The 26028-nt window shown below is 42.2% G+C and overlaps 1 protein-coding gene across 3 annotated transcripts in view; it reads right to left on the reverse strand.

Moving 5' to 3' along the window:
• The window catches only part of ADCY2 (adenylate cyclase 2), a 404137-nt gene that overhangs the window by 31600 nt on the left and 346509 nt on the right, over positions 1-26028 (reverse strand). For all 3 annotated transcript variants that reach the window (XM_070587228.1, XM_070587227.1, XM_070587229.1), the window contains exons 17-20: positions 20956-21075; positions 14861-15030; positions 6261-6345; positions 1400-1558 (exon numbers count right to left, since the gene is read on the reverse strand). In XM_070587228.1, coding sequence (XP_070443329.1) covers positions 1400-1558; positions 6261-6345; positions 14861-15030; positions 20956-21075 — 534 coding nt within the window. The remainder of the gene's footprint in view (positions 1-1399; positions 1559-6260; positions 6346-14860; positions 15031-20955; positions 21076-26028) is intronic.

Consider the following 26028-nt stretch of genomic DNA (forward strand, 5'->3'; position numbering starts at 1 on the left):
TCCACAGTCAGTCAGACCTGCAATGGGACCCTGGACCAGCTCACCATGCCTGGCACACTTCCTAGAAGACAAGAGTGACAATGTCCAGCATCTCACATACCACCTGGCACTTTCCTCTTCTTCTTCTTCTTTTTTCCTTTTAAAGATTGGCACCTGGGCTAACATCTGTTGCCAATCTTCTTCCTTTTTTTTTCCTTCTTCTTCTCCCCAAAGCTCCCCAGTACATAGTCATATATTCTAGTCGTAGGTCCTTCTGGTTGTGCTGTGTGGGACACCGCCTCAGCATGGCCTGATGAGCGGTGCCATGTCCACACCCAGGATCCAAACTGGCGAAACCCTGGGCCTCCAAAGTGGGTGTGCGAACTTAACCACTCGGCGCCAGGGCCGGCCCCCGGCACTTTCTTCTTAATGTCAACTTTAAATATGCTACAGAAAATAGGGCTCTCAGTCTTCTCACAAGAGGCTGCTTTGTGTTCTACCATCAATAAGGTCGAGTTTCTCTGTTAATCAGTTCATCACTCTATCGGTGTCCTGGTTCCTTATGCACTCCAGCCCTCAATGAAAATTTCCTGAGAACAGGGACTGCACCTCATACATCCCTGAAACTCCACAGTCCCAAACACAGGCCTTTGCACACAGTGGATCCTCAAATACATGTTTTTTAAATTAATAGAGTTCCACTGTAGAGACATCTGTTGACTCTGGTAATTTAGCAATATTAAAGAAATTTGATGGCATTCATTTCACAAGCCACTTAAACACTGAAATGACACTCTGGTTTTTCCAACTCTAGTTAAATATCCATTCCTTTAGGCATCCCATGAAATTCCCATTTCATCCATTTAAAGAGATGGACTCGTCTTTGATCTGCTCTTGTGGGGATACTGCCTAAATTCTGTCTATTTCATAGTCTATCTCTAATGGAATTCTAAGACCCTTAAAAGGCTCTCAGGGAAGACAGGAGGAAGGAAACCGTGGGTGTGCGGGACGGACAGTGTAATTCTGCCTCTTGATTTGGGCCTCTACTGCGTGCTGGTAAGGAAAGTGTCCTCTCACACCAGGGAAAGGATGATGGCCACTCTTGTGACATATTTGGAACCCCAGTGCCTCATATTGCACATTCAGAACCTTACCTGATTGGGGAAGAAAAACTAGGAAGACTAAGTCAACACCACGCTAAGACTTTAAGGGGATTCTAACTCGCTATTCTCAGTTGGTGTCGAGACAACCAATCGATATCCTCTGGAAAACAGACCAATTTAGGCCAATACTGGACATTTTGAACACTCAGGAGCTTCCAGCCCTCACCCGGCCCGCTGCCCCTTCCCAGCTACGAGCCACACCCCTTCCTGGCCAGAAGCCACTCTCCGCTCAGCCAGGAGCCCCCACACCGTCTGACCTCATTCTTCAGACTCCGGGCCAGGAAATGCTCGGCCACGTGCGCGGGAAGCACGTTCTCCAGCAGCACGCGGTTCAGGTTCTCCATGGTTTCTATCTCCTCCCGCTCTTTTTTGAACTTGTTCTTCCATAAGAAGTCTAACCTACAGTAATATTCATTCTGTTACAAGAGGACACAGAGGTAAAGAAACAATAGGCATCTTGTCCTGCCAGAGAGTGGAGGTTTCAAAGAGAAAATAAAAAGAACGAAACAAAACCGAAAAAAGAACCCCAGACAGAATTGTCACCCTCCCTACAAAGCCCTCTGTTCCCCCAAAATGTCTCTCATTCAGCCTCTAACACAGATTTGCAAACAAGTTCTGGAAAGAACCAGCCTCAGGAACAGAGAAAATAGCTATATTGGAGGCTTGACAGAAAAAATGACATGAAAGCTTCTCGCATAGTTATGTTAATAAAAGATGGCTTGGATTATTTTTTGAAAAGAGACATAATAGAATATAAATAATGAATAAATGAAAAATGGAAAATACATTAGTAGGGAGAGTGCATTGTTGGATGATTTGCATTTAAAATATAATGGTGTTCATTTGTGGCGGTTTGCCTTTAATATCTGAAAATCAGTTTTCCCCTACCACAAATTATATAATTAAGTGTTCATTGAAAAATATGTATTTTTTCTTTTGAGACTGCATTATACTCAGAGGATGACATTATATTTAGACAAAAGTTCATTTTGATATCATTTAATTAGAATGGTGCCTGCTAGTAAAAACATATGTGTTCAGGCTTTTAATGTATTAAAATGCAATGTTTTTTAAAACCAGTTGTTATTAACATTGTAGAAATGGAGAGACCCATTTACTGTCAAAGGCTCTCTTTGGTTTTGGCATCATTTTGTGCTTGGTAAGATGCAAATAATTTAATATAATGAAACAGCCTTGAATGAATCTTCCTATAACAGAAGGGCCTAGTAGAGAGGGTGTATTTTCAGCACAGATAGTAACTTATTGACGAACAAATGCAAAGAAGAACTAAATGCAGGGGTTTTGTTCATTTTATTGGATTGATTAATTATACCAATGACAGCACAAACAAAACAAAACATAGACACACACATGGCCTTTCATGCACAGATGGCAATTAAAAAAAAAATTCACATTTTGAAAACTGAAAGAAAAATGATCATTCATTGATTAGGTTTGATTCAAACTATGTATGGTACACTCAAAAATCATTCCTCCTCCTCTGGTGTGACATTTATTTTTACCTCATATAGTGAGACTTTTTAAAAAAAAGATTGCATAAGGGATATTTTTAAAATTTGTCTATAATAAATTTTTGCATTAATGCCAAATTTTCCACATTCTGTATTTATGGAAATCATGCTATGCACTTACTAGAAAAGCCTTCTTGCTTGGAGAATAGATTATTTATTTGGATTTTTGGGGGGGATGGTAAACCAGTGGTGTGGCTGGTTTTAAACTAAAATGACAGAGGCAACCTATGGCAGTGGCATTGGGAAGACACAGATATACACTCGGGATTAGACAAAAATGAAACATGAGATGGAACCAAGGGGCCAGTGAGGCAGGCAGCAAGTTTGAAAGGTTTCCATAAACCATATTCAGAGGTTGCTCAGGTTTTCTTAACGACTGCTACTGCATCACAGGAAGCATTTTATAAGTTTCCTACTCAAAGGAATCAGAGCACTTTGGAACCAGTTCAACTGGACTGAAGCCACATTTTGCCAAATCTTCACCTATCACCTCCCAACCAATGCACTCTGCTGTAGAACCCTCTCCTTGACGTACAAGGACATTAAAACTCATTGTGGAGGGCTCCCAAAGGAAGACAAATGTTTCTATCCAAAACCAGTCATGAGGGATTTAATGGTGTTCCCCCAAAAGATAGTTCCAAGTCCCAGCCTTGGTAATGGTGACTGTGACCTTCTTTGGAAATAGGGTCTTTGCAGATGTGATTAACTTCAGGATCTCAGGATGAGATCATCCTGGATTTAGGGTGGGCTGTAAACCCAAGGACGGGTGTCCTTATAAGAGAAAGGAGAGGGAGATGGCACCCAGACACAGGGGGAGGCCACGTGAGGAGATTCAGCAGAGGGCCAGGAGGAAGCCACTGCCTCCGTGACCGTGCCTTGGGGAAGAGAAGTGCTGAAGAGGATCCCAGGACTCTGTGCCATGTCAGCTGAAACAGCAGCCCTGCCTCGTGAACCTCTATCCTCACATCACTGCCCATCTCTCGGATACTGTCTGGGGCTACTCTCCAAGTTCTCAGGGCCCAGATCCCACTCAGAGACACGGAATTTGCTCTTCATTGGCTCTAAGGATGGGACAGAGCAGGAAGAGGCTGGAAGAGGCATCCAGGCTGTATCTGGAACCCTATCGACCCTCACTGCTGTGTTTCACATCTCTGCACAACCTCAAGGGCAGTTTTATGCTTTGTCTAGTTTTGAAAACAAGCTGAGGAACTGAAGGGCTCTCCGTCTTTCTACACGGAGAGAAGTGGCCCCTGGGCTGGGGTGCAGGCAGCCATGATGGCACTTACTCCTGGATTCTGAACTCTCACAGTGACTTTAGCCTCACTCTCAGGTCACTAGACTGCCACCTGCCTGTTCCATATCTTGAATGAACCCACTAAAAATGCACACCCTTGATGGCAGTGTGCTGTCATCTAAACTCAGGTGAAAAACAGGGCATCTTTCTTTTTCAAAGGATGCCCTTGACTTAGCTAGCATTTCTAGCACAAACCATATTCCAGTACAGAGAGAATGACTGTAGCTCTTGTCCGAGATGTGTGTTATGTTTCCATTATGGTTTCTTAGATGCCTAGAGCAATATTTAGTATACTAATTTGCTCAGAAAGCAAACACATAGCCATCATTTCAAAAAAGATGGTCACGGGGCAGGCGAGCCATTAGGACAAACGACAACAGAAATAAGTTGCAAAATGTCTGCGTTATGATTTACAAAACCTTTCAGAAAATAAATAATGCTGAGGCCATGAATACTTATGAAACTTGAAAACCATATTTCAAATATTGGATGTTTGTTTATAATATACCTGCATTTCTGCGATGGTTTGCAAAAGCACTATATCATAGACTTCGGGGTTCTTGTCAGCCTAGAATACTCGGGACCTTAGTAAATCATTCACTTAATGATTTCAGACTGAAGGTCAGCCTCCTTATTGTTACATTAGTGACAAAAAAGGAATGACTCCTTATAAGATGGTATCAGCACTATTTTGTTAAATCAACGCCCCACCACAACATTGCATACTCCTGATTATTTATTTTAAATCAATTAGAGAGTAACTGATCAGTGAGCAGCCACTGGATTCAACGACACTTAAATAGTGGTATTGCCTGTTTATGATCTCAATGATCAATAAAAAAGTTGGGAGAATTCGATTCCAGATTCTTAAAATGTATTGCTGTGAGACAGTGTGAGTGATCCTTCTAGCAGGAGAAACTGCAGCACAAAACATCCCCGGCCCACAATGGAGAAAGAGATGACCCCACAGAGGGGACGGCCATGCTGCTTCCTGAGAATGATCATCTAGGTGATATTCTGCAAGGAAGCCAAGTTCTTTCATCGAAATTATCAGGTTTCCTGAGGCAGGACATGCCTTTTCTCTATGAGTGAATGTAGAAAGGTGGTTGATTGCGGAGAAAGCCAGGCAGCCAGAGAAACGAAGGAAACCAGGGAGAAAGAACAGGACATAGTGTAATGGGTTCAGCAAAAATGTGCAGGTGGTCAACACTGTAAGCCAAAGAATGCAGACCCGAGCATGTGCCAGGGACAGAGGCAGGGGGCATGGAGCAGAGACACCGATCTTCTGACACTGCAGCAGGACAACAGCTCAGCTCTCTAGGAGAGTGGAGAGGGCTGCACTGTGAGCTCCTAGCCCACTGGCCTAGGCCACTGGCACTGCTGGGGAAGACAGAGGAGGACCCTGGTCCCAGGCCACTGGACTGGCAGTCACAGATCTGGACTCTGCCCTGACTGTGCCATTATTAACAGCTTACTACTGGGGAGAAGTGGAAGCCAGACCAAAACACGCAATCTATAATTTGCCTCTCAGATAATTGCCACATCCGTAATTGAACTGTTTAGTGATGCATATACAATTTAATTGGCATTGCCTCTTTGTTGGTTATTTCCAAATAAATCACTTTTTTGTTTCACACTAGCCATCAAAGAACTTAAAACAAACGTCGTTTGAGGCAGAGCCACCTGGTTTGGGATGAGTCTTTAGTCTGGGTGACTGAGCTTGTGGGCAGGCAGAGGAAGAATATTGTCCTTAAAAATGCTGCACCCACTCTACTGGGAGGCCAGAAGGAGGCGGGAGGCCCCAGGAGGAATCATTTCATTTGCATCGCAAAATAAAATTTTGAACAGAGGACAGTATTTCTAGGGATGTTGCAAGTGACAGCAAAGGTATTCATACCCATTTCAAAGAAAAAGAAGCCTGCCATACATTCTCAAATGCAAATGAAACCCCAGGGAAGGCGATATTTTTCCAATTAGCGTCAACTATTGAGGCGATACTTTCGTAGGCTTACAAAAACCTATGTATTTATTTTGAGATTTAGCAGGAAATTAATTGATTCACATCTCTCCCACTCACAAAGTCTGCCTCTTATGGAAAAAGTGAAAGACCCTTTCTTCCCTCTGCTGATCTCTAAGCATGCACACCTCGCGCTGCCTGCCTTTCTCTTAAGTGATGAGATGATTCTGATGCTTCAGCATCTGTTTGCATGAAAGTCACCACAATGCACATCAGCAAAGTATTATTAACACAGCACTTTAGAGAAGTTATGTTAAAAAAAAAAGACTTCTTACCTGTCTCCCCAGAACAAGCAGTGTGATGAAGAATATAAAGAGAGACACTGAACCCATGGTCTTTAGGTCTTTCCAAATGCCTGGTCTAGTAAAAACAAAGAGGCAAACAAACAGACGAAAACAATACAACAGAACAACATACACACAGGACTTAGAATTCGTGTATCAACAAACTGTGGAAGCTCTGGTGCATGCCTACACTCTACTCCAGATGAGCACACACACGTGTTTCAAATCATCTTCAAACCCAGATTGCATCAAAATAAAACAAACTAATCCTTATTTTGAGAACTTAGTAAAAGAAAAATTCTTCCAAATTAATATAGATTTCTCACCTTATACCAAGCTCTAATAAATATAAAAGGAAAGAATAGTAGAATATTAATAATATTTTCTTTATACTTCTGGGATCAATATGGATACTTTGACGTAAGATTTCTTCAATTCTTTAAGCTATTACTCTCAGAGAGGGGCAGTCTGCTAGGAATTAACAATCATGTGAGGTATAAAAATGAAGTAGGGAACTTAATTTCTACAAGCTACTCTCCCCTATGAATTACACAGTCTCATGTAACTTTTGTGGAAGGCACTCATTCTTATTCCCTCTTTCATGTGATTTTGTATCACAAAGTCATAACACAGATGGAAACCACCGGTCCCCTGGCCTGCTTCCCCTCAGGTCCAGGTAGACATCAGTAATTTATCCCAGTTCGAGTTCTCACCATGCTGGCCCTCCATCCTCACCATGACATTTTAGACAACGGCCACCCCTCAACTGGATGTGTGGTAGTCTATTTTATGTGTCAACTTGACTGGGCCATGGGGTGCCCAGATATTTAGTCAAATGTTACTCTGGGTATTTTGGCAAGGATGTTTTTGGGATGAGATTAACATTTGAATTGGTAGGCCTAGTAAAGCAGATTGCCCTCCATAAAGTGGGTGGGCCTCATCCAATCTGTTGAAGGCTTGACTAGAAGAAAGGGCTGACCCTCTCCTGAGTAAGAGAGAATTCTCTGCTGCCTGACTGCCTCTGAACTGGGACGTTGGCTTTTCCTGGTTCTACAGCAGCTTCTGGCTTTCAGACTCAAATCGGGACAGTGGCTCTGCAGATTTTGGACTTGCCAGCCTCCATTATTACGTGAGCCAATTCTTTATGATAAATCTCTTGACTGATATACATTTCTGTAGGATTGGTTCTGTTTCCCTGGAGAGCTGTGACTAATGCAGCATGGAAGCAAAAATCTCCTGCTTTCCCCAGGGGAGTCCTGCACAAGCTGACAAATGATTATTTTCCACATATAACAGTAAGTAAGACATGAAAAAGAAAAGTTGATTATTTAAGGGCACCGTGTCACATAATCGGCATAGGGCATGTTAATCATGTACGAATATCAGGGAATCACTTTTTGCCTGTGAGTTGAACTTGCTTGGAGATTTTCCCCATTTCTCCACAGAGGGTTTAAGGGCTGATGAGATAAGGAGAGAGACTGAGCAGTGAAGAGCTCAGGGGGCCTTGAAGTGAGTTACCCCAGGCTAGAACAGTGGCTCCCCGACTCTAGTGAGCTGTGGGACCTAGGGCAAACCCCTCCAAACCTCCCTTTCCTCATCAGCCAGAAAGAGTAATGACATCTTAGTCTTACAGGCTGTTGTGGTCACATGTCAAATATTTATATACCTGGCACAGAGCCCGACACATAGGAAGCACTTCATAAATGGCTCTCCTAATGTTTAGTATCAACTACAGCATGATAAGGGAAGGAATGGAGTGAGGAAGCTGGAGAAAAAGATAAGGAAATGCAGATTGGTGAATTTCACTAAAAGAATGAAAGATCCAAGAGGATTCCTGCAGGAATGAGGAGACAGAATTGCCAGTCCCAGTAGTTGAAGGGCTTAGGAACTCAGAGAACTCTCCAGAAAGGCAATGCTTGCATTATGGGCTCCTTCCTACCTACCAATTGTGGCTGGAAGAATTCCAGCTCACCAGCCAGAGGAGGTCACCATCTTCTCTCTGAGAATGAGGGGAGCTTTACGCCTCTTCTCCATCCTGCAGTGTGCCAAGCCAAGTACTGATAGCCTCCCTTTTGTTTTCCCAAACAAAACTTGCTAGAGTTCAAGTTTGTGGTCTCTCTGTGGTCCTCAGATTCAGGCTGGCTTTCTGTGCATGCTCACTAGCCATCTGCCAAGGCTCGCTCTCTCCAGTGACATTGGGAACGTGCACAGGAAGCAGGCCACAGGGTCAGGGGATATGGGTGAGGCATGTGGAGCAGCAGGGCTGCCTGTGGACCAGTGTTGGGGGAATCCGTGGGCAAGGTGCTCCCAATGGCTTGTGGGCCAGCTGCTTGATGGAGGCCATGGTCTAGTTAGTAGGATCTGCATCCCTTTAATGCCCTCCGAGAGTCCCATCTTCTGCTCTCCCACCCTCCTCCTGCCCCCAGTCATGAGCTCATGATTTAGCATTCAAGATGCTGTAGGAGAGACAAGGGCCTCTTTGGTAGCATCCAGAATAGCTGGGGAAGCTGGGTGCTCATTCTCCCCACAGGATAAACCCCGGGCAATCTAGAAGATCTCTCTTGGCTCTAAGCTGGGCCATCTTGGGGGAGGGGCGACATGGGTAGAGTCAAACTATTCCTCCTACTCACTTCAATGCATTCAAATTTGCATCTTTTTCCCCCAATAGTGTGCTGGAAGTCTTTCTCTGGAAACCTGAACTTCCACAGAGGCTCTCTCATCTGTGGGTGACTGGCTGAGAGTGTTTTCCAGGAGCTCCTGGATCATGGCCAAGAGGAGCTGGAGCTGGTTCACTGGCCACAGCAGGGTCCACAGCTGGGACTAGGGTCTGCATGTCTATTACCTGATGCCCAGGTGGGTGAGACTGCTCCTGGATCCCTTGGCTTGTGGTGCTGGATCCCACAGCTCCCAGAAAAGCACTTTTAAAGGTCCATGGATAGATGCCGAATTATCGTTGTTGGAGGGGGCAAAAACAGGGGACATCTTATTCTGTCATGATGCTGATATCACTCCTCTCCTGCGCTTCTGAATCTCCATGGTTCTTCAAAGTCTTTCCAATATTAGAGTCAACTCTGGGCCACCTAATGCTGCTCCCAGCCGATGTGTTCACCCATTTCCTGGGTATGCTGTATGAACTTCACCAAATTACCCGAGAAGTCTCCTTTTGGTCTTCTGGTGAAGCAGGATTTTCTTATAGAGAGCTTTCATGATCTTCATGAGAAAAGAGACTATATTTTATTCATCTCTGTATGCTCAGACTCCAGCAATCAGGTCTGGCATATAAAAGGTGTTCAATAAGAGTGTGTTTTAAAAACAAATGAATGAGTGGACAAATAACTGTGTTGGTTTGAAACCTAAGGAGTCTCATTTCCAGACATTCTTTCCTCCCCTGGATGGACAGAGATTCAATGGAATTCTATGTGAACTTCCAAGGAAAGTGGCCCAACGTCATCCAAGGACAGACAGCTCAAAGCCTCATGCTTTTTCAGAGTGGGATTCATAAATGCCAAGCAAGACATTCTGGGACTGCAAACAGACTAACATAATAAGGGAAAGGCTCCTGCCTAGAAAAAAGCCCTGGAGGCGGCTGCAGGTCAGGAGAGGTGATAAAAGTGGGTCTGGAGAGGGAGCGCTGGCCCTCTGCTGTGGAGATAACCATGTTCCCTGATTACTGCAATCGTGGTTTCAATCTGCACAGAAGAGTGATTTTAAGAAGAAAGCAATTGGTACACCCGTGCGATAAGACGCTGTGGGGCTGTGCACAGCTTTAGCATCATCAACTGAAGAACTGATGATAAGAGTATGTATTCTATAGAGTCCATGGGCACAGGTTCTGTGAAATCTCCTTTCTCCTCTCACTCTGAAATCAAACAAAACAAAACAACCTACAAATTGAGTATCTGCCTGCAGGTGGATCCAAATCACAGGGTACTTTCTTTTTGAGGTTAGATAACAAAGCAGCTCACTAATGGTTGCTTTTTATAGAAGAAAAGAAAGCTGTGGAGCATTTGAGTAGCTCTAGGATGACTTGCTTTTTTGGTTAAATTGGGCAGCTCAGACTACCTACCTCCTTACTGTACCTCCCAGCTCTGCTGCTTGTGGGTGTCAGCCACAGAGAAACATGTGTGTCCTTACTTTCTGGAGATGGCACAGGGTGGAAATAGGCAGGGGAGGGAAAGTTGAGACATTTAATTTGAAAGTAACTTAAAATCTTTCCAGTATTAACTTGGATATACTAGAGATTAGAATGCAAATGTGGAGTACATTTTTAACTTAAAAGAGGAGAATTGAAAGAAATTTCAAGTGCTTTGGAATACCCCCCGACTCTCACCCCGGGGCAGATGTGCAATGCTGCCCTGACTTTCTCCCGAACGTGATTAAGGCTGCCGTTCTTCCTCGAGACTTTCAGTGAGCTCATTATCAGATGATCCCAAGTTGGGACGTCATCAAAATACGTCACAGTATCTCGAATTCTAGCCACTGGGTTTTCCGTGAGACACAGGGAAAGTGGAACAATTCCATGCTGAAGGCACTTAACTTATGGTTCGCAGAGATATATGCTCATTGGAGCATCTCCATTGTCGTCCTGGAATGGTAGCTGTTGCCAACGTCATAAGTCAAAATTACGCAGACATTTCTACCAGCAACAACCCAGAGCTTCTGAATGATTGGGCACTGGATATGGCTGCTACTTATTTATGCACCTTATTTATTGGCTGTCCACTGAGTATTTGTTTTCTTAGGCTAAGTGCCCAAACAGAGCTGGTAAGTCTACCGGCCTCCTTGTTATCCCTCTGTCAAACTCTCCATCCTTCACACCTCTCTGGAATTAGAGGTGCATTTCCAGCATTCAGGTGAATTAACATAATGGCTGGGTTCACAGGAAATGTAACACTCATCCCATGAGACTTTTCAGTTCTGCAAGAAAAAAACTCTTGGGAAAAATCTGACAACTTTTTGCAGACTCTGTAACAAGCCTTTGTCATGGGACAGGGAAGTGTCTTCAAAACAAAAACAGCTGGCAGCACTATCAATGGTCATCAACATCACCATCACCGTGAAGAGCACTCGTCCTGGACAGCAAAGGCTGAGAGCTTTGGGAGACAGTGTCACGGACTGGAACTGGAATGGTTATCGATCGGTTCAGCAAAACATTTTGTCCTCACAGTCAAGATGGAGGACTGCTGTAAATGCCAAAGAATTAGGAGACATCTTGTTCTGGATCTTCTAAACACCAGACACTTCCGAGCTTCCTTCACCACAAGGTGACTTATCAGAATCACATAATGGCAGGTAATATTAAGGACTGGGACATTGCTGGCCTCCATTCGAATGGATTTTTAATGGCACACTCTCTCAAAGTAGTCTTCTTTTTCTCTCCTAAGAAGTTGGCTTTCCACATTCATGAGAATATCTGATGTGATTTTCTGAACTATTCATTGACCTGGAGTTTTTCTAGCACCTATTTTTCCTCTGTTCTTTGCTAACCCTGTTGGCAAAAATTCCCTATTGGTTTGCACCATCTTGTTGGCTCATCTATTATCAACGTCAAATTTGGCTCAGAAATGGCCCCTGAAACATCAAACATGGTGAACTCTTAACGCCATCCAAACCGTGTGTGCAGAAGATGGCCCAGCACTGCCTTATAAAGAGAGATGCCCTCTCCAGACTTCCTCTTGAAAATTAGGATATAAACAAAAACTGGTGCTGATACTGAACAGACACAACTTCAAGCAGCCTCTGCCTCCAGGGAAGCAGGTGAGGTGAGACATTTCATTACTGCCAGTATTTGGGCTCTTCTGATTATTCAGGAGCACACCTTGCTTTTATTCATTCATTCAACAGAGGTCTATTGAGCACCTACTTACTAGATGCCTGGCTCAGCTGTAGGCACTGTGGATACCGCAGTGGTACCTGGTTCAGACCTGCTCTTTCCTTGATTCTAGAGTGTCTATTAAAGTCCCCAGCATATGCATCACAGAAAAGGGGCTAGAAGACAACAGAGGCCCCAACCGACTCCTCCAGGGGTGATACTCTTCACCTTTTCAGGCGGGAGGGCTGCTCAGTTCTCAGGCACACCCATCAGTAAAAGCCAGAAGCTGGGCATAGGTCTACTGGGAGTGGTCAGTGCTGATGAAGGCCAGTCCAGAAGCCAAGGTGGGCAGCAAGGACATCAATGCCACAGCCAAGCCTGGGTCCCAGAAAGAAGACCAGAGCAAGGACCAGGAAACCAGGAGTGAAAAGGGAGGCAAGGATGGAGTGACCAGAAATAAGTCAGAAAAGGACGGGACCAAGCACATGACTTCAATGACACACAAGAGCTTGGTCAGAAACGGAGGTGCTGCCTGTCGCTCCTGGAAGCCGGCTCCCTCCTTGAACTTGGGCTCTGGCTTTGGGACTTAGATGTTCACTCTCAAGGATGTTCATCCCAGATCAGTGAGTTTTTTTTAAGGACCCTGGTTTCATGTCTGACAGAGTTGTGTCAGCATCAACAAACCAGGCAAAGGATGAGGGAACCTTTATCAGTCGTTTGATGGGAGAATCTCTTGAATCTCAGAAAAAAGAAAGAAAACATTGACAGTGATCAGTTTTGGCTCTGGCAGGAGTTGCAGGGTTATATCAAACATACACTGAGGCTGGAGACAGCAGGAGGGAATTTGAAACTTCCATTCATAAGGCTCTCTCATTTAGGGGTAGATTTAACCTGATAGTAAGAAAACTTGTTAACTTTGAGATATTATGCTATTATGTTAGTAATATTCATCTTTCAGCAGAGGACTCCTTCTGGGAACATTGTGGGAGCTCGTGCAGGAATCAGGTCTGGAAGGGCCAGAATCTTACGGTCAAGATTAGGAACGCACCCCTCCTGGAGAGAATGGAAGTGAAGGCGGGGCCCTGAGGCTCCTCATGTCGGCCCTCCATAGCTCTAAGGTTATTACAAACCTTGAAACCAAGAGAGCAAACATAGAAGGCCTTGAATGAAATGACAGGGCTCTGAACGTAAAAACTCCTCTTCCTCAAACAAATAACCACATTCCTGCTGTTGGGGTTCTAATCAGAGATGGGGTGTCTCTTTCAGATCCCCAGAAGTCATTCTCTCCCCATCAGAAACACGCTAATCTAATTTCTTCTTTTGTTTCGGATGTGTAACATATTCAGGAGCTTTAAATTTAATAAAGGAAAATTTAGTAGCATCATCAGTTGCACGTAAAAATCGGTAATACTACATTTACTTAGGGATTTGATACAGGCTCTCTGGATACAGTAGAGAAATATTAAAGCATGTTTGGCTGGAGATTTTGAGAATTTATTGGAAAATTAACTTCTGATTTCATTCTCATCTTGGCAAAGGAACCATAAAATTTCCTTAATGCAATTATACATTTTTGCAACTCCACTACCCTAAGCTTGATTACAGATTATTAGGATTTCATGGTGTGGATGATAACGGAAATTAAATTAGATGCAGAAAATGCATTGCAGTTGTGTTTCTAAAAGTATTCTTATTGGTCAGAAACGTTTACACAGTGAGGTTCCCCCCGTTCTTGACGCTGGGCCTCCAAGGGAGAAGTAAGTGGCCATGTGCTCTCAACACAAACCATCTTTCTGGAACAATAAATCTATGCAAACACTAAAGGCATTTATTTCATGTTAAAAGAAATATAGAAACATTATGGAAGATTATGCAAAGCGCTCATAGAAAAAATTTGAAGCCTGGTGGGTCCAGAAATAAACCTAATAGTTGATATAAAATGTTGTTTTGCTATTAAGATGTGAGATGGAGAACATCGTAAGGATTAAAACTCTTTTTTCAAGCAGGGAATAAATATTCATCATAAGCTCATGGAAGTAATTTGATCACAGGAAACCTTTTATAAACCTGAGTGAGTGACCTGAGAGGAACATTCTCGCAGCATCCAGTCCTAAGGCTGGGAGAGTAAACACAATCTTATCTTATCTTGGAAGTCAATTTCTTTACAGAGCAGAGAATTGCCACAGTTGATAACACTCTCCCCAAACAGAGTATTTCAGGAAATCTCCAAGAAGAAATTCAGCGCTATAACTTGAGAATGTAACCATTGATTTTCCAGTATTTTTGTGTATATCAATTTAATTGTTCTCAACAGGTGGGCCATTTGGCCCCGCAGGGCAATGTCCGAGGCATTTTTGGTTGTCATGACTTGGGGTGGGGAGATTGTGTCTGGCATCTAGTATGAAGAGGCCAGGGGTGCTGCTAACTCACCCACAATGCTCAGGACAGCACCCCCCACTGTGCAACAGAAAATTATTTGGTCCAAAATATCAATGATGCTAAGGGTGGGAAACCCTAGATTATTCTTATCAATATAGTATAGATTATATCACAAGTCCACTAAACTACTTCTTATCTTCTAAGTGTATATGCTAATACATAGTCTATGTAATCTATAATAAAAACACACATTATCCTCCTGAACCATCATTTCAAAGAAAGTCTCACACAATGATTACCAATGACAATGATATTGCTAATATGCACTTAACTCAACACACATGTTATCAACATCCCATAAAAGAATGAAAGTAAGGAGAAAGACCAGGAAGCTGGTTACCTCTCGAATAAGACCTGGCTGTAGTCATCCAGGACGTGGGCGTGAGTGTGAAGGAGGATGGTATTGTAGCCCACCAATGCGGCCATCATGATCAACATTTTCAACTCATAATTCACCCGCAGGAAAACCGAACAGGAGATCAATCCCAGAATGCAGCTGTAGATAAAGTACTGGAGGAGAGAAACACATCAGGTGAACAGTCAGGATCTCCGCTGAGAAACGCTGAAGCAATGACAGTGGGGGACCACCGCTAAGCTCATGTGGTCGACCTATAAACTGGCTGTGAAAGCACGTGTCTTTTTCCCCTCTTTGATCCAGTGCTAAATGCCTGAACACATTTGATTAAGAAAAGAATTACTCACTACCTGGCTTGCTGACCCAGCATCACGTGTTTAATAAAAAATAATCATGCGTATTGCCAAATACTTTTCAGAAGTAATAGAAAAACTATATCGAAGACAAGTTATTATAAGCAAATGCCATGAGCTTCTTGAAAATAAAAACAATGTAACTTCCTACACATTTACAGATTTAAAAAAACAATGATAGTACATAGAATCCTTTTTGGTCTTTCAATTATTCAATTCATTAAGAGGAATAAATCATTACAAGTAGTTCTATTAAAAGTATAAGACAGCCTAGGCATTTTATCGAAAGAGACATTGTGTGTCAGGACTATCTAAAACAGAAAGGATTTAAAAAACTAAAAGCTTTGAGAAGGATGAATCAAGAATATCCTGGAAGCAGACAGGCACCTGAAGAAATGGGAAGATGCTGGCACATTCTATGTTTTGCAGTTCACAGGAAGCAGCCGGCAGGCCCACCCTGTGTTAGCACTTTTCTCACTATTGACCATTATTTACCAGAAAGGATAGCCCTGGATTCAGTCCCGTTTCAATCCCTCCTTAGTTGGGTTACTTTAGGCAGGTGAACTACCTCGCCTGTGTCAGTGTCTTCATTTGTAAAATGAGGGTCATAATGTCCTTTGTAGGTCACTGAAGCAGAACAACGAAGCTTGGAGCCCAGGGCCCTGTAAGCTGCGACAGACTCACTAAATGAGAATGGTTGCTCTTCTCCCAGAGCCTTATTTGCTACATGGGGAAGTTTTTATGAACAAGTGGTTATGCGCCTCCCTTAGCATTCCTGGAGCAGAAGCAGCATTCAATAAAGCTTAATAATTTTAATAAAACATAGATCTGATGGATGTTTGATTCAGCTCTATCTTTAAAAAATAGCCCACTGTGCAAGCTACTCGATTTTAGCTTCAATGTATGGAATGAGCCATGTGTAAACGGCTCATTTTTGTCCTTCCAGCTCTTACTTTCATTACCCCAGCTGAGGTCACCCGCAGTAAGCTATCTGGAGGGCCACGGATATTAGCTCATCAGTCTTGTTCTTGGGGAAGAGAGGAAGTTGAAAAACGAGCTGCAGCTTCGTTCTCTGTCAGAGGCACCCTTGCAGGAACTCATACAGAGCCCGGACTGCGGAGGACTGCACCGGGCGCGTCAGCTTCAAAGGGAAGACGAGCAGTTCCCCACGGATCACACGTCAACTGCGTCACTCTTGGGGAAGTCAAGCGTTCCCGGGCAAGAGTGCGCTACACGAGGCAGCATTTTAAGGAATGGTGAGTGTGGAAAGCACAAATTCTTTGCCCAAAATTACCTACTTGATGTCAGTTCTCCACTGTTCTGACTACCGCTCGCACCCACAACCTGACTAGGAAGAGGAGGAGAGGAGAGGAGAGAGTGTGTCCTGACGGGACTCTTCTGGCTGGCAGAGTGGAGAATCGACAGAATGACAGAATCGAGAGAGCTGTGAGAGAGCAGACGGGCAGCATTCACTGCTCCCTGAAGCAGAAAGGGAAGAGAGGAAGCGAGTGCTTTGAAACCAGCCTGTATTTACCCACAGTTCTGCCACTGTTACCTTAGATAAGTTATTAAGTATCCAGCTGTGAGGGCAGGTGTGAGGGCTCAGTGACACAACACACACCAGGGCTGGGGACAGCCGCTGGCAGCAGACCAGGGAGCTCTGCAGATGCCCAGGGAGGGCCCCGCAGGCCTGGGAGCCCTGCTGAGGAACCTCCTAACAGTCTGACAGGGTGGGCTTGTTTCTGCTGAAGCCAATAAAACACAAGCTTGCATTTTGTACGTCTTCTTTTTTAGTACATTTTTCTGCTAATTCACCATTCTATTTTTCTAAAGTATCAATCCACAAATTGGAAACTGAAAAAACAAAACAAAATGAAAATAAGGCCTTCGCCGCAAAGAGGTTGAGAGCCCTGGTTTATAACCTGCTAGTGTCTTAGTTGATGGTCACTAGTAGAAGGAAACTGTTCCTTCAAAGCCATGGAGCTGCCTTGGGAACTGCAGTGGGCAAGGCCCCATTCAGAGTCTGTCCCACCTGTTCCCCGAAGCAGCTTGCTGAACAATTAAAGCAATCCTGCACCCCGCACGAGGGACTCGAGGTGGGGAAGAGGATAGCATCCACTCTGAAGAATTGTTGTGAAGGTGAAATAAGATAAGTACAGAGCTCAGAACAGTATCTGGCCCATGGGAGGCTAGATAAACTCTGCTATTATTATTATAAACTGGGGCTCTTTGTAAGATTGGGTTTTACAAAGGATTCTGCTGCTAAAATTATGTTTGAAACCCATTATTAGAATGAAAGCTATCAACCAGTTCAGCTTAACCGTATGAAAAGCAGAATAATGGGCCCCTTAGATGAGAGTGTGTATCAGAGTGTGCATGTGTATTTCCAGGGGGTTGGGAATGGACTGTAAAGGTTTCCTGCAATACTCCTGGTTTCAAATATGCGCCAATACCTATACAAACATGCCTATGATTTCACATTTTAAAATTCATTCTCAGGCTTTTAAAAAATTTTCACATTTCAGGAACATCTACTAAAATATACTTGCTAATGGAAAGTAGCTTTTTAGTCTGTTTTGTATTAAATAGCCTTTCCAGAATGCTTGGAGGCCGTGCACAAGGTGATCTGGGACTTCATTAAAGACAGGGTGGGAAGCTACAGATAGCGACAGAGGGATGCGTGAATAAGGGAGAATAACATGAGAAGGCCTGGCTGGCAGCCCTGAGGGTCAGCTGTTCCTCCTAAGGATGCAGCCGCCCAGGGAGAGTGCCAGTCGGTCAGGAGTTCTGGCTGTAGGCGAGCGAACTGACCTCTATTAGGATCTAATTACTAGTAACCTTATTTGCAACATAGTTTTGATACAGCTAATGTAATTATTAGTTAACACAGTTAATTAAGCTAATATTAATTTAAAATTAACTATTATTTTAATTAGTAATTATTATTTTAATTACCAAGTAACATAGTTTAATAATATTAATATGAAGTTAACTAAGTTAATATGAGTTAATGTAGTTATTAACACTTTCAATATAGTTGTTTGATGAAATAGACTTGCATTTTAACGCCAAGGGAATAGCCACTGTTATCTTAGGTAGTTTACTCGAGTCTCTTTTGGCCTCAGTTTCCACAGCTGGAAAATGGGAATTCCAATCCTATCTACCTCACAGGGTAGTTTTGTGGATGAAACGATACAAATGCCTGGTGGAATGTGAAGTGCCGACATGGCAAAGATCTTTTAGGGTTCATTTTGTTGGACATTTTATAATAACTTTGTTTTCTGCTACTGAAATACAACTGATGTTAAAAATTAAGAAATATACAAAGGACACATAAAAATAAGGGTCTTCTATAACCTGCAACATCCAACTTGAGCCACCATTAATTATTTTTGATATACATATTTCCAGCCTTTTTTTTGCTACTTATTCTTGGCATTATTATTTTAGAAAATTGGGATCATACTGTTTGGAATGTTTTTAAATGATACTTTCAACTAATAACACCACGAACATATACTTCTGTGTCATTAAATATTTTTCTGCAATATCTTTTGTAATGGTTGGATATAATTTTATTGTACGTTTATAACAGAATTTATCCAAACAATTAAATCTATTCTAACTCTTAGGTTGTTTGCTTTCTTCTTCTTTCTTTTCTGTTGTTGATGTTATCTAAACACTTTGATGAATACCTTTGTAGCTAAATCTTTGCACCTTTAAAATTAATTTCCAAAATTAGCATTGCAGGGTAAAAAGTATGTGTGTATTTATGCTTTTTGATGACTATTATAAGTTATCATTAGGAAGTGTTACATAACTTTATTCCACCTGCAGCAGTGAATGTGGACAGCTCTCCCCACTCCCTTGTCAGGCTCAGATATCACGGGACGGGGGTTGAGAGGAATAATGCTTACATTACGCACATCCACAGAACAGCTTTCCTGATGTTCCTTTCTATCTGTGAAGGGGGGAACCAGGATGTTCCCAGGCTCCTTTGGGACTCCTAAACCTGCCAGTTAATAACACAGTTTCTGTACAGACAGTACATGAACTCTCGGGGTTTCCTTGGCAAAGCTCACCATAATCCTCTTTCTGAGGACTTATTATTGGAACAATAGTTGTCTGTTGACGAAGTCTGATCTTGATTTTAAAGAGTCTTTTGTGTATTTTTTCAGAATCTTTTCAGGTTGTGTAAACATTACCTCTCCCATCTTGGGTTTCTAATGATTTCCTTCTTTTGAAAATAAGGTATCGTACAGACTTACCTAAATGAAATTCAGAAGGATTACCTCATTGCCTTTAGTGGTGCCAAGCATGGTGAGCTGTTCTACCCCACAATATTAGATGGAAGCATTTAAAAACATGCTTTGCCAGCTACACTTCTCTTTCCTGTGAAAACGCATCTTTACTTTAAACCACCAGACACAGTGCGATATGAGTGCAGCATGGGGCGCCTGGAGGTGCTCTCTCCCTCCGCTGGCCTATGGACCACGTGCATGTGATGCCATCTCTTCAAGGAGGAAGAGCGAGACCACACAGTTAGTTTAAATCTTTCTCTAAAGAAGGTGGCTCCAAATTGCCCACAGAGATCACAGCCAATAAATCTTCATCACGAATCCTGTCTCTCACTTTTCACATAACTAAAATAGAAAAGATGATGTCGACTCCTCATGGGGTTTAATGCCAAAAATGAAGGCAGGACCCCTTTGATAAGGCATGAAGCCCACGCCATCCTCTCTTCCGGAGGCCATAGGGACATTCCCATGGACCCTGGTCAGCTTGCCTCTGAAACACACCAGAACCCCCTACACTCTGTACACAGAGCTGTGAGCTCCCCAGGAAACTGAAATGGCAAGATGGGAAAAACTGTCAAAGCCAGAAGTCAGGGGAACAAATTAATGAAAGGAGTGAGGAAAGGAGATCTCATCGCCACAGCTAATGGGGTTTAAAGAACCAGTAGGGAATTTTAAAAGTATACACATTAAATTACCAATTTCAGTCCCCTAAAAAGTTTATTTATTACTCTCAAAACTGTGTGAGACAGAAACTCAAATAATGCCTGCTACTTGTAGATGATTACTCAAAAAATGAAAGGGAGATTATCAAAACACATTTTTTTGCACAAACAATTCATGGAAGAAAGAAGTTACTCAGCAGTAAATAACTGATTTGCCTCTTTTCACTTAAAAGACCCATGTGTTCATAAGTTTTGAAATTTCAACCTAGGCCCTCTTGGACATTGGTGAAAATGAGTCAGTGAGTAAGGATTATTGAGGATATAATCACTGTACAGTATTTGCAGCCAAAGGAGTGGCAGAAATCTGAGACGTGGTCCCTGACAGTGCAGTCAGGGAGCTAACACTAATTCACTGAAACAATTAGCAAAATCTCTAGGCAACGAACCCAGAAATTCAGTAACATGTAATTGAATGTAAGTGCTGGGATACATGCTATACAATGTAGCAGTTCAGAGAATAAAGGCGAGTCATCTGTAAGAGCATCAAAATGACACTGCGCATGCAAACGGGATCAAACGGGTGCCAGTCAGTTAGGACTCCTCTCCAAAAGCTGCCAGTTTAACTGGGCAGGACCTACTCAGGTATTGAGATCAAAGAAGAAAAGAGAATTCTAGAACAGATGAGAAAGTGGAGACCATGACATTAAATAGGCTAACAGCATCCAGGAAAACAGCAGAAGCAATAATAAGGAATGAAATGTTCTTACCGGAAGGAAAAACAAATTTTGCGCACGCAGAATCGCTGCCTGATTACTTGAGGCAGAAAGACTTGTGTTTGATATATTGGCAGTTGCAGGGATGGTCTCCTCTGAGTCACTCAGGAAAAACTGCAAAGAAAATGATTTTTTTTTCAATGAATTAGTGCCAAGGAGATTAAAGAGTTAGCAGGTGGGTGCTAAGTTTATTAATGACTGGGTTCCTTCTGCGCAGCAAGCAGGATTATGTGGGCAATCCAGCATCTGTATGTCGAAGGCAAATAGGTTCATCTTCTCCTTTTTGAAGCTTTGAGAATTTCTATTGAATAAATAAATAACTATTTCTTGTGGTGCTACACACTTAACAGTGAATTCCAGAACTACAGAATTGATGTTAAAGAAAACAGAAGCACCTCTGTTAAACACTAAATGAAAAATGTCCAAAGTGTAGGGCAGAGGGCTTGGTTAGAATTACTTTTGAGGCTGACATCACGACGCACGCAGACTTTCAACCATCTGCTAAGAAATCAGAGCCTTTAGAATGTTTTTGCAGTATCTTCACCATCTTCGTTCAAACATTCAATGAGTCAATGGAGTTTGATGAGTTTTTGATTTTAAGAAAAGAAATGAATTTTATGGGTAAAATGCAATAATTGGCATCAACATTTGCATCTATTATTTGTGAGCACTTGGCAGCTCAGCATCATGAGACTAAAATCTGAGAGGATGGATACTCTTAGGACTGTTGGAAAGGGGGTCCTCATTTAAAAGAAAAAGTAATCCTGAGAAAATAAAGATGATTAGCTCCTATGTAAGTCACCAAGATCAGCTCCCAGAAGGAAAGTGTCAAGCTGTTAGCAAGGTAGGAGAATTCCATCTCTCTCTGTCTCTCTCTCTGTCCTTCTCTCTCTCTCCCTGTTTCTCTCTGTTTCTGTCTCTCTTTTTTTATCTCTGTCTCTCTGTTTCTCTTTTTCTCTCAGTCTCTTTCTCTCTCTGTCTTTCTCTCTCTCTCTCTCTCCCTGTTTCTCTGTCTCTCTCTCCCTGTTTCTCTCTGTCTCTCTCTCCCTGTTTCTCTCTCTGTCTCTCTCTCCCTGTTTCTCTCTCTCTCTCCCTGTTTCTCTCTGTCTGTCTCCCTCTGTTTCTCTCTCTCTCTCTCTCCCTGTTTCTCTCTGTCTGTCTCCCTCTGTTTCTCTCTCTCTCCCTGTTTCTCTCTGTCTGTCTCCCTCTGTTTCTCTCTCTCTCTCTCCCTGTTTCTCTCTGTCTCTCTCTCCCTGTTTCTCTCTGTCTCTCTCTTTTCCACAGAAGCTGTAACACAGACTGTTTAACTGACCAAGGATCCGTCACTTTTCTGTACTGCGGCTGAGGGTCAGAGGAGCGTTCAGTAAAAATAAACGAGAGAATCAAATCACTCGGGCCAGCTTCCTTTTACTAAAGGAAACTCACGTCAACCATAAAGCTAGGCTGTGTTTCCTGCATAGGGCTGACCATACATATTCAAGGTTTAGAAAGGATAACTTTCCTGCATCGTTTTCATGGTTGCTTTTGTTTGCTTCTATTGATTTATTTCCTTTGATGGCAGAGTTCTTGTCAAATATCTAAACTAATTTACTCAGGTAGATAAGAAGGCATTTATTTAGTATATTCTTGGGAACACTCCGATTCCAAGAATGATACTACATACACTGCTTCTACTCATCATATCATTTGATCAAATGCAGTAAAAAGTTCATTTAAAAATCAAAGAAATGTAGATTTCTTTATTTAGACTAAAGAAGTTATCAAAAATGTCAAAACCCCTGGTTGAACTATAAGTATGCTAATTCTTTGAAAAATAATTATATCAGAAAAAAAATGATTGGAGTAATTTCTTGGCAAATATCACACTCCAAAATATTACAAATTTAGATATGATAGATTCAAAATACAATTTATTTAAATATTAAAGGATCAAGAAATGAGGGCTGCCCTGGAGGCACAGTGGTTAAGTTTGCACACTCTGCTTTGGCGGCCTGGGGTTTGTGGTTTCGGATCCTGGGTGTGGACCTACACACTGTTCATCAAGCCATGCTGTGGCGGCATCCCACATACAAAACAGAGGGAGACTGGCACAGATGTTAGCTCAGGGACCATCTTCCTTAAGCAAAAAGAAAAAGAGAGGAGGACTGGCAACAGATGTTAGCTCAGAGCCAATCTTCTTTACCAAAAAAAAAAAAAAAGAAGAAGAAGAAGAATCAAGAAATGACAAATAAAAGGAGACTGTTTAGCTTGATAGGTTAGTAGTCTTAGGTACCTGGGATCTTAAAATTATTAACAAAAACTTGTTGAAGGGTACAAACTTGCAACTAGTAGACAAATCAGTCCTGGAGATGTAATGCACACTTTGGTGAATACACACAACAATATTGTAGTATAATCACCAAACCTGCTAAGAGACCAGATCTTATTTATTCCCTCTGCAAAAAAGAAATGATAATTATGTGATGCAATAAACGTGCTAACTATTGCTATAGTGGCAATCACATTACAATATACAAATGCATCAAATAACATGTACATCTTAAATTTACACAACATTATATGTCAAATATATTTTAATAAAAAACTTCTTTATTATAGCACCATAAAGAGAAGAAACAGTCTTGCCGTACAAGGAATAGAAATATATATTGTGAAAAACTATCTTGCAAGGAGGCTATACAATAAATACAATGGTTTGAATTTAAAGAACAATAAAGAACTTCAATTACTATACCCAACAATGCTTCCTTAACCCCTTTCTGCCACCTTTTCATAGTATTTATTAACTACTCCGAAAATCAAGAAAATCTTCATTCTGTCTATGTGGCATCACACAATAATTTTTTTTTTTATCAATGTCTCCTCTTCCGTCTTCTTAGTCACCCTAAAATAAACTCACGTCACCCCCTAATTATAGGCAGGCAAATACTCGAGAGTTAGGAATCTCAGGTCCCTCTTCTTTCCAGGTTAAACTGCCACAACTTCCTCTATAGAATGAATTTTAGCATCATAATTATTTGGAGACCCGCTCTTTGGACTCATTTTAATATTCTACAACCTTTGTCATCACTGAGAAAAAGATATCCTCATCCTGAACAAAATGTCCCAATAAAGTGCCAATGAACACTGCATATTTTTAGGTTTCCTCCAAATTTCACATTTCCCAGGCAATGTAAAACATCTCAGAATTATGTTCTTCAAATAATATTAAATTGCAAACACGTGATTTAATATTGTTTTATGCCTGATGATATCATTACATTTGTCACTTGGTTGGAATTAGAAGTCCAGACAGACTACTAGTTGACCACAGCTAACTCCTTGTCTATGTGGCTCACAAAGACATGCTATTTATCATATTCTCTGAGAAGTTCTCAGAAGAGATTGCAAAACGATGTGGGAAATCAACGATGATATCGTCAAAATGTCAGAAAAGAGATGGCAGGACACTTGAGCTTCTTATACACGATTCTAAACAGTCAGCTGGAAACCAAAATGGAACAAAACACACAGGTCATTTGCAATCTGGTACCCAAAACCCTACATTTGAAAAAATCTAGATAACTGATTGTTTTTCTCTACTTTTTATTGGGGTGTCTATGTCACAAGGTGCACATCAGGTGTTAAGATGTCACAGTAAAATCTCACAATTCATTTTAAATACAACTGACCTGGATGTTTCATCATTTACATCAGTGTGTAATGAGATTTTAAAAAGTCAGTCCTCTGAACACACCATTCCTGTTGACCCTGGCTCTTGCAAGGGCTGTAAAAATGCAGGCTGAGAATAAATATCAGTGCCTAAAAATCCATGAGAAGGCTCAATGTGAAATGGACCATCCAGTCAACGGCAGCAGGAGACTGCAGGCAGCCTCAGCCCACATACCATTCCTAAGTCCTCTCTCTCCTTTGAGGTAAAGAGGGCGATGGCAGGTGATGACAGAGACGCAATTAAAAAGGGCTGCTTGCCACTGGCTGGAAAACTGAGCAAACTGAGAGGTTCACCTGCTGTGGAGGGACTGTGCATCAAAGAGAAAATGAAAACCTGGAAAACATGCTACGTGAAATAAGCCAGACACAAAAAGACTAATGTTGTGTAATTCCAGGTATACGAGGGATCTAGAACAGGCAAATTCACAGTAACAGAAAGCAGAGTAGAGGTCACCAGGGCCTGCAGGAAGCGGGAGTGGGGAGTTGCTGTTTCATGGGTACAAAGTTTCTGTTTGGGATGATGAGAAAGTTCTGGATACGGATAGTGGTGATGGTTGCACAACATTGTAAACGTACTTAACACCACTGGATTGTACACTTAGTTAAAGATATTTTACCCAATAAAAAAGTAACAAACATTAAAAAGCAGGAAAAGAAAAGGAAATCATTTTTGCTTTGTCCGTAATGGAACACTTAAAAATCACTAGGGCTATACATGAAGACCTGAATGAGGCTATGACTCTAAAAAAGTGAAGTTTTCCAACAGAAAATTGAGTTTTCTTTCCAGTGGCTTACGCAAAGCTTGCTCTTGAAAGCTCTCCCTCCCCGTAACACACAAAAGAGCAGCTATTCTTGTTGAAACGTGAGTCCGATGCCTGGATTAGCCTCGCTGGGTTAACAACCGCTAAGAAACGGCAAAACTACAACTCAGGAGTGGGGCTCAATTAGTCTAGAAATTGTATTCTCAAAGGAACTACCAAGACAAATTTTAAAAGTTATGCTTGGTAGAAACCTCTCGAGAATGGAGAGTTTGAAGTGGGGCTAGGAAATTCCTAAAGGCACAGAAACAACGCTGGGAGCATTTGACTGCAAGCAGATAAACACTGGATTTCACCCACATCCCCAGTGGAAGGCCTTCCCCAAATGTGAGTGACTGACCTGGAGCCCACCTCCCTTGCGTGGCTCCCCACTGATGCTCAGTTCTGACTAGCCAGCCTCTGAATGCTGCATCAGCACCATGTGGTGATATTTATGACCCGGGGTGGTCATAGCACCCTGCGTCTGCCTCACACAGTCATAACTCAAGAGGGTGGGGATCAGCACAGCCGAAAGCATCTCTCTATAAATCGTCCGATG

This window comes from Equus przewalskii, chromosome 20 (assembly GCF_037783145.1).
Source record: "Equus przewalskii isolate Varuska chromosome 20, EquPr2, whole genome shotgun sequence".
NCBI lineage: Eukaryota > Metazoa > Chordata > Mammalia > Perissodactyla > Equidae > Equus > Equus przewalskii.